Source organism: Charadrius vociferus, unplaced genomic scaffold (assembly GCF_000708025.1).
Source record: "Charadrius vociferus isolate BGI_N301 unplaced genomic scaffold, ASM70802v2 scaffold459, whole genome shotgun sequence".
Taxonomy (NCBI): Eukaryota; Metazoa; Chordata; class Aves; order Charadriiformes; family Charadriidae; genus Charadrius; species Charadrius vociferus.
In genome coordinates, this window is record NW_009650249.1 from 543549 (window position 1) to 553192 (window position 9644).

The following is a 9644-nucleotide window of genomic DNA, read 5'->3' on the forward strand; positions in this document are numbered from 1 at the left end:
GGCCGGCCGGCCCCTCCAGGATCTCAGCCTGGGCTGGCAGTGCCTTTTCCATCCCCAGCACCTCACTCAGCAGCAGCGGCTGGGCGAAGTGAATGTGCTGCGCCTCCTCCGTGACGTCCTCCACATCCACCTCCAGCGTGGAGGGGATCTTCACCACATCCCGACGAACTGTGGGGGGCAGACCTGCCCTGTCCCTGCATTCGGCCTCTCCCTAGCCCCAAGTGGGAGAGACCCTCCACCGCCTGCACCCTCACCCGCAGCCACCCATGCCCTGTGCATCGGGGTCCCAGCACCAAAACGGTGTAGGGCCCCAAATCTGCAGCACCCCTGTCCCAGCCCCACAGCATCCCCACCACGACCCCACAGCCTCTCCCCCCAACCCCTCAGCGCCCCAACTCTGATCCTGCAACATCCTTACCCTGACCCTGCAGCATCCCTGCCCTGACCACACAGCCCCCTGCCCCAAACCCCCAGCACCCCACCAGCCCTGTCCAGACTCACGGTGCATGGCGGCGTGCACCTCGTAGACAGGGTGCAGGAGCAGGATGTGGGGGCTGATGGCGGGGCACAGCAGGGGCTGTGGCCGCCCGTCCCACTGCCCCAGCACCTGGTGCAGTGTCAGGCCCTGCTGCCTGCTGCCCTCCAGGAACGGTCTCTGCGGTGTTGGGTATGGTCCCGGGGCTTGGGCAGGCTGGAAAAGACCTGTGGGACAATGAAACTAAGCCCACAAGGTCTGCAAAGGTCTCCCCTGGGATGAGGGCACCCGTTGGTTCAGGCTGGGACAGGACAGCTCTGCTCACCCTTAAACGTTGGTGGCAGCTCTGTTGTCTGCCCTGTCTCTGTGTCCTCGCAAATGACCTTCTGCAGTGTCACAGCCATGATTTTCAGCAGGTCGCCCGTTGACAAGCAGCATTCATTGCCTGATATCTCATACACGGACCCTGGAGGGTGAGGAGGGAGATGTGCTCGAAGAAGATGCCTCTACTAGCATTTCATAGAATCACAGAATGGTTTGGGTTGGCAAAGACCTTTGCAGATCATCTGGTCCAAACCTTCTGCCCTGGACATGTCCCCTGCAGGGACACCTTCCACTAGATAAGGTTGCTCAAAGCCCCATCCAACCTGACCTTGAACATTTCCAGTGATGGGGCATCCACAACTTCCCTGGCCAACCTGTTCCAGTGCCTCACCACCCTCTGTAAGCTGTCCTTTACTGCTTCCTCAGAATACCTGCAGATGGTTAATGCTCCTGTCCAACACTTGGGAGCTCCTGACTGAACTCACTTACGAAGGAAGTGCCTACACAAATGGTGGCAGCAGGACAGGTGGAGCAGGAGGAACACAGAGACAAGGTCTAGCATGCAGGTATGGGATTAGGAAAGCCAAAGCCTGCATGGAGATGAATCTGTCAAGGGATGTGAAGGGCAACAGAAAAGGCTTCTACGAGTAGATCAACAGCAAAAGGCAGACTGGGAAAAATGCAGGTCTGCTGCTTGAATGTGGCAGGGGACCTGGTGACAAAGGACACAGTGAAGGCAGATGTACTCAACGCCTTCTTGACCTCAGTCTTCACAGGTACGACCAGCCTTCAGGAATCCCCCTGAGACCAGGGGGAAAGTTGGAGCAAGGAAAACCTGCCCTTGGTGGAGGAGGGCTGGGTAAGGGAGCCCTAAGCAGACATACATAAGCCTGTGGGGCCTGTTGGGATGCCCCCACAAGTGCTGACTTTGTGAGGCCACTCTCTGTTATCTTTGAGACATCATGGGCAGTTGAAAGAGGCTCCTGAGGACTGGGAAAAAAAGCAAATGTCAGGCAGGAGAAGGACCTACTGACCAGTCATGCCCCCCTCAAATCCTGGGAAGGTGATGGAGCAGATAATTCTGGAAACAATTACCAAATACATGAAGGATGAAAAGGTGATTGCGCTTAGTATGGAAATCATGCTTATTCAACCTGACCACCTACAATGAGGTGACTGGCTTGGTGGACAAGAGAAGAGCAGTCAGTATTGTTTACCTTGATCTCAGTAAGGCTTTTGGCACTATGTCTCCTGTCACATCCTCATAGAGAAGCTGATGAAGAATGGGTTGGATGAGCAGACACTGGGGTGGACTGAAACCTGGCTGAACTGCTGGGCCCAGAGGGCCATGATCAGTGGTACCAAATCTACTTGGAGGCCAGTCACTAGCAGTGTGCCCCAGGGATCAATACTGGGTCCAGTCCTGTTTAACTTCTTTGTTAATGATCTGGATGATGGGACAGAGTGCACTCTTGGCAAGTCTGCAGATGACACAAAACTGGGAGGAGAGGCCAACAGGCCAGAGGGTTGTGCTGCCAAGCCAGAGGGACTTCTATGGGCTGGAGGAATGGCCTGACAGGAACCTCATGCAGTTCAACAAGGAGAAGTGCAAAGTCCTGCCCGTGGGAAGGAACAACCCCTGGCACCAGCACATGCTGGGGGCCACCCAGCTGGAAAGTAGCTTGGGAGAAAAGAGCCTGGGGGTTCTTTTCTTTTCTTTTCTGGACACCAGGCTGTACATGAGCCAGCAACATGCCCTTGCTGCAAAGGTGACGTATGGTGTCCTGGGCTGCAGTAGGCAAAGTATGGCCAGCAGGTCGAGGGAGGTGATCCTTCCCCTCTGCTCAGCACTGGTGAGGCCCGCCCTGGGGTGCTGTGCCCACTGCTGTGTGCCCACTGCTGGGCTCCCCAGTATGAGAGAGACATGGACATACTGGAGAGAGTCCAACAAAGGGCCACAAGGATGACGAAGGGACTGGAGCATGTCTCCTGTGAGGAAAGGCTGGGAGAGCTGGGACTGTTCAGCTGGGAGAAGACAAGGCTTGGAGGGAATCTCATCAACATATACAAATATCTGAAAGGAGAATCCAAAGCCAGGCTCTTCTCAGTGGTGCCCAGTGCAGTGACTGGAGGCCATGAGCACAAACTGGAACACATGAAACTTCCTCTGAATGTAAGAAAACATTTTTTTACTGTGATGGTGGTCAAGCACTGGGACAGGTTGCCCAAAGTGTTTGTGGAATCTCCATCACTGGAGATATTCAAAATCCAGCCCAACAAAGTCCTGAGCAACCAGCTCCTGCTGACCCTGCTTGAGTTGGGGGTTAGCCTGAATGGTCTCTAAAGTTCCCTGCCAACCTCAGTGATTTAGTGAGTCCCATCACAGGGATTCATGGTGTGTGCCATTAACAAATGTCAGTTACATCATGGGAGCCCTTCTACCTGGCCAGCTGTGATGAGGTCCCTGGGGCAGCGGGGAGAGGGCTGACCCATAGCCTGGCCCTGGCCACAGGCTTTGTCCTGCTGGGACATGAGCTAAGCCCAAGTGTCCCGGCACTCACGGGTGCATGGACATCCCTGTGGGAGCCCCAGTGCCTGTGGCTATGGTGGGGCCAAGGGGATCCCCAACCCCTGGCACTGCAGAAGAGGGCCATGGGAAGGGGGTGGAGGGTGCTGGGGAAGGAGGGCAGAGCTGGTCCATGGGCTCAGCGGTGGGCAGAGGTGAGGCTGGCACAGATTCACCTGCTGAGCGGGGCGAGCTGGTGCCTTTGGTGACAGTGGGAACATGTTGGTGTAGGGCCCTGGCACACACAGCCACCCCGGCAGGTTTGGGCAGGACAGACACTGTCTGGCTGCTGCAGACGGGCTGGTGTGCCTGTGCTGGGTATTGGTGCCTGAGCACAGGGGGACGGAGAGTGCTGCAGGCACTGCTGCACCACTGACCACTGCTCACCAGTGGAGTGTAGTTGGGACTGGCCAGGAGAGCATCTGCCCTCTAGGAGCAGGGGAAAACTCGAAGTGGAAAAAAATGTGAAAAAATATACCACAGGAAGAAGTGGGTGAAAGCCAGGAAGTTTCAGAAAGCACTGCATGTTGTGTAAGCCCCAGCTCCCCTCCTCTAGCCCTCCTCTGCCCTGTCATGCTGTAACAGCATCGAGGGTACAGCCTGAAAGGGGGGGGAAACACACAGCCGGGCTGCACCGCCTCACTGCTGCAGAGATGCCTCACACCCTAGGTGCAGAGACCTGGTTAACTCCATGCACATGTGGCATGGCTTGTCCCCTTGGCTGGCAGCAAGACACACAGACACACATGGCTGTAGATGCTCTGCACAGGACCCCAAAGCACTCTTCAGCTCCACCACAGCACCAAGCCAGAGTGGTTTTGCAACATACAACAGGATCAAGAACACAGAGGAGGTGAGGAGTGTGTGGCTGGGAGAGGTGCCCAAGAAGGGGCTGAGATGAGCAGCGGTTGTTTAGCATCTTGGGGACCCACCCAAAGTTTTGCTAACAAAATCCGAGAAGTAGTAAGATGATCAGTAGTGGCAGGAAATCCAGAGGTATTCAAGAAACAACACCAGCGCAGGACAGCACATCTGCAGGGTGCAACGCGGATCGATCCCCAGTGCACTCTGATCTGCCTGCAAGGTCCAGCACCATTTGCCAGCAGCCAAGGCAATACACAACCAGGAGGTTGGCCGAGGGGTCTTTATTGGGCTGATTCTTATTTCTAAGGAATCAGGAATAGCTGGAAGCTTGTACAGCCTATGTCCTGGAAAGCTTCCAGTGCTGGTAACTGTGCAGGGGTCATAACAGAAAAGAAAAGCAGTGCAGAAGAGCACAGAGGGAATGGCTGGAGGCTGAACTGATGTAACTCAGATGAGAAACGCATCAGGAAAAAATCAGCAGTTGATCACATTGCAAAGGGACGGGGGTAGACTACCACATCACGATACCCTCCAACACAAGCAATACCCTCCTCTGCCCTTAAATCTTTCCATTCATTAAGCTGCTACCAAACCTTCTGTGCAGCCCTGAACTTCTCCCCTCCCTGAGATGAATTCATGACCCCTTGCTATGCAAAGCAGAAAGCATCAGCTACCTTGCCATGACTACCAGAAATTGCTAAACAATTTGACTGCTGCTGTTGGAACAGTGCCATTTTTACTTGTTTAGCAATGTTAAGATGTTATCAAGGCCACAAAAAGTCTTTGTGAAAGATAAACATCCACTGTAACTGAGCTACAGACAAGCAGAGTGAGACCACCCCAAACACTTCTACTCTTTAAAAGTCAGTGTAACCTACACAGAGGCTACAAATCCTACAAGTCCTGATGGTAATTGCCACACTGTTGTTGCTAGGATCCTGCTGTGCATTCCCAGCTTTTTTGGGAGCCCCAGAAATCCAACAAAAGCATTAGCTAATTTCTGACTCCATTTCACCACCACCATTGCCACCAGCTGAGGTTGGTCAAGGCTTCTCTTCAACATAAAATGTCTCCAGGGTCATGGCCCAGGAAGAAGTAGAGAGCTCGGACCATGCTGGTCTCTGCACCCTTGCTGGACTCCTTACACCGAGGCCAGTGGCAATGCCATCCCACCTTCCTCCAGCCCCTGGAGGGATGCAGCTCCATCCCTGCCAGACCCACCACTAGCGGGTGATTCACTGCCTGGGATGAGAGCTGAGCATGAAGCGGAGGACCAGCTTGGATGGTTTTTGGTGCCCCACCCCTTTCCTAGCAGCATGACTGAACGCACTGGGACACTCAGCTGGGTGGGCACTGGGTGTAGGAGAGAATGTTTTTTGTAAGCAGCTCTGCCTTAGACACCAGTGTCTGGTGGTGGCACAAGGACCTGTGACTCTCCCTGGGGGATGCCAGCCCCTTGAAGGCAGGAGGGGGGAGCCCAGGCTGCAGCGGTATGGCAGGGGGAAGTAGGGCACCTTGGGGCACCCTTTGCAAGCAGCGGGCAGACAGCACTCACCTTGGAAGTAGACACCGGCGCAAATCCTGAGGACACGGGGCAGGGTGGTGGGGTCCAGGGAGCAGATGTATTCCTGGAAGGAGAGGGGCTCCATGGCCGTGCTGCTGGGTGCTCCAGGGCACTCTGCAGAGAGGGGAACCGCGTGAGAAGCAGCTCCGGGTTCTGATTTCACTTCTGCTTCTGGCAATGATAAGTTCCTTCTCTGGTGATAGATTCAACACTGCTGGCAGGTCCCCAGCCTGCACCGACTGAGCGATGTGCTGCTGGGACAACCCTCTTCCTGGTCCTTATCACCCATCACAGTTTGGTGTCCCCCAGTCCCGGTCCTGGTAGTGCTGTTGGTGCTGAGGGTGGGTGAAGGTACAGACCCCACCCCAGCTCTGCTGTGGTGTTGTCCTGGCTGGACCAATGCTCCGGCTTGTCCTACCCAGGTTGGCCCCATTGCACATCTCCCTTATATTAGCCTTCCCTGCTTCTCTGCAGCTGGGCCAGACAGAGCAATGGTGCCATGAAGAAGAGGGCAGGTCCACACAGACCATGCCAGAGAAAGTGAAGGGCTGTGTCCAGACAGCCCTCACCCCTTACAAACACACAGGCACCTCCATCCTGTTCACCTCTGGGCTTTTAGACTTGGCTTGCCCCCAGCACAAATATCCTGTGCATCGTGCTCTGGCTGTGTTCAGCATGGGGAGGAGAGTTTGTGGGTCTGGACGGTGTGTCACCGTGGTGGCATCAGACTTGGGAAAGGTAGAGCTAAATTCCCATGCCTCCAGACAGGCCGCAGCACTCGTCACACTCTCCCACAGAGATGGGCGCTGTCCTTTGCAAAAGCAGACAAGCACGGTCCCCGTGGCTGCCAGCCCCACAGACTGCCGAGGTGGAAGTGGCAGTTCTGCTGCTCCTGATGAGTTTCATCTTTGTAACGGTTTTCCTTTAATTTGCTCTACAAATAAAGCTGAAGCTGCAGGCTAAGAACAGGGGCCATATGGGACTTAACATAGAAATGAAACTTGGAGAAAGGTACTTTTAAGTACATGATGCAGAAAAAAGGTCTTTCCGCTTCGATTCCAGCTGCAGAAGTCAGCTGCACTGAATGGGAATTTGTGTTTCCTGTTACTCAGTACAGGATGAAGCAATCTGAGGGACAGAGTGCGGGTGCATCAAGATTCCCCCTGCACAAGGCAATTTCAGTATGCCACGCAGGGTGTGACAGCAGCAGGGACATCTAGAGGACTTCAGGCCAAACTGACACTTGGCGCTGGAATATCCTTGGCACGAGAGCAAGTCAGATGTGTCAAGGTCTTGACAACCTCCAAGGACGGAAACCTTCCACCTCTCTGGTGACCTGCTGAAGGGCTGCACCACCCTCCCAGAGAAGATGTTTTCCTAATGCCCAGCTGACATGCCCAAGCTGTAGATGTGGCCATTGGCCCTCATCACCATGTCTGCCATTGCTGGGAAGAATTTGGCTTCATTATCAGCAAAACTGTCCTTCAAGCAGTTGTGGGCTGCTATTAGAATGGCCTTGTCCTCCTCTTTGCCAGGCAAAACCAGCCCAGCTCCTATAAACACTCTTGCAGGTCATCTGCCCAGCCCCATGACCATCTTGGTTGTCCTTTGGTGGTCCCCCTCCCACATACCTCTTCTTGAACTCAGGGTTCAACACTGGGTCCGAAATTGCCAGTGCAGGCAGGCAGCAGAGATAGCTTCCCTTGATCTGTCAGTCATGATCTGGTCTTAGTCCTGCATGTGGTTTGCCCCGTTCACAGCAAAAGCACGGGTGTGGTGTTGCACATTTAAGACTGAGGATATGGGGGAAAAGATAAAGGAACTGCCATGTACCAGCCCCCTTTGGAGAGTCAGCAAGATGCTGTCTCCATGCCCCAGCAGAACATGCTGTCCCAGGCACTGCAGAAGGTATACAGATGCTGAGCCCATGCTGATGGGACATTGCAAGATTTACAGCTGGGCAGCAGCACACAAGCCCACATGGAACTAGAGGAACGAAGTTAAAGTGGGTGGAAGAGCCCAGGCAACAGAAGCTTAGATGCCTTCAGCTTTATCATCATGAAATGGGAATGAGACAGTGCCTGGAAGAAATACCCTTTGTACCAAGAGCTGGGAAGAAAGTGTATTTTGTTGTATCAAAGTGAAGAATCCCTCAAGGGTAGGACCAGACTAACCATGGGAGGTCAGGAAACTCTCAATATAGTACAGAGAAGTCCCCAAATCTGCAGAGCTTGTCCTTCTGGGGGTGCTTTGCTGCTCTAAGGCAGAGTCCAGGGAGGAGATGTACTACTCTGGAAATCACAGGGTAAGTTGAACAGCCAACAGCAAAGTTCTCTGGACACCGAACCTCTATTCCTCCATTCCAAAACAGACACTAAAGAACCAGCCATGTGCCTAGACAGTCCAAAACCCCGGTGGCAAGGCTGTCTCCAGGGCCTCTCTGCAGCAAACAGGTGACGGTGGCTGTGGTGGGCATCCTTGGCAAGCCAGGGTGTGGATTTTGGTACAACTGAGACCTATGTTTGCAGCTGCAGCAAGAGAACGAGGATTTTCCCAGCTGATGTGCTGGTCTAGTTCAAATCAGAAGAGCCTGGCCGCAGCCACCCCGGCATACCTGTGCTCTGCTACCCCTCTGGGGAAAATGGGAGTGGGACAGGGAACAGAAGGAATTAGTTTTTTAGCCATAGAAAAATATGTCTGAAAATAAAAGGTCACTTGAGGAACCAGAAATGTACAGTGGCCTAAACTGGACAGCTCAACAGCCCATGGCTCAGCACGTAACAAACCCATTGTGGTCAGAGAAGATACCAAAGACTGCCTGTTCTTTGCTGAGGTTTCCTCCCAGGGACATGTGATAAACTAACATGGAGCAGAGTCAGCACAGAAGAGAGACCCAGTGCTTCCGCAGCTCCACAGAGCTCTGCTCATTGACACGTTTCGGGGATGCTGTTGTGCACTGCCGGTCCAGCAGCCCCCACTTCCCAGGGCCTCCAGTATCCCAGGTGAGCGACATAAGGAGACATACTCAAAGGAGGTGCTAATACCCCCACTGCAGAGCATGGCTGTGAAAGGGCAGCTGAGGACCCAGTGTGCAAATCTCCATGGGAAGTCTGGAAAAATAAAAGGGGTCATAGAGGTGTGCAAGCCCTTTGTACACAGATACAATGAGAGTGGCCACGGAGAGCAATCAAGGTCAGCTGAAAAGCACACTGGCTCCTGCCTAAAAGAGGCTTCTAGGAGCAGGTCTCCAGCCTGCCGAGCACCAGCAGCAAAGAGCCAGGACTTGGCCATGGTGAATTAGAGCCAAGGACGAAGCAGCATCACTTCTTCAGGGCTGGGGAAGAGCTGCAAGGAAAGGGGAGTGAGGAGAGGCAGAGACATGTTTAAGACAGCTCACTACAGGCCAAGGGACTGAGCAGCTCTGCTGTAGGACCAACAATGCCTGCTATCCTCTCCTGGTAGCTTAGCCTTGAGCCTGATTTCATCAGGGTATGGGTGAAGGAGGTTGTTGCTTTGTAGCTACCCAGAAGCGTGTGTAGCAGACCCGTGAGGTTTGTGATGCCTCTGGAAACAACAGAGCAGTTGTAGGAGGAAAAGGCAGTGAAACCGTCAGGGCTCTGTCATCCCAAACACAGCCTAAGCACTGAGCTGAAGAAACGGGTGGAGCATTTTCACTGCCTCCTGCTCGCCACCAGGGTGGTGCACATCTGCCTGCTCTGCCCACGAGGGGAGGGACAGGGCAGCCATGGCAGGGCCCTGAGAACTGCTGCTTTATTTCACACACTACTCAAAACCAGCTTATCCCCTTTCCCACAAACAGCACTCATTTCCCCACAGCAAGCAAGAACTCT

General features: G+C 54.0%; 1 protein-coding gene across 1 annotated transcript in view; it reads right to left on the reverse strand.

Moving 5' to 3' along the window:
- Positions 1-5878, reverse strand: part of THEMIS2 (thymocyte selection associated family member 2) — a 7654-nt gene extending 1776 nt beyond the window's left edge. Inside the window, exons 1-4 of the mRNA XM_009893017.1 lie at positions 5785-5878; positions 801-941; positions 502-702; positions 67-168 (exon numbers count right to left, since the gene is read on the reverse strand). Of these exons, the coding sequence (XP_009891319.1) occupies positions 67-168; positions 502-702; positions 801-941; positions 5785-5878 (538 nt within the window). The remainder of the gene's footprint in view (positions 1-66; positions 169-501; positions 703-800; positions 942-5784) is intronic.
- Between the last annotated feature and the right edge of the window lie 3766 nt (positions 5879-9644).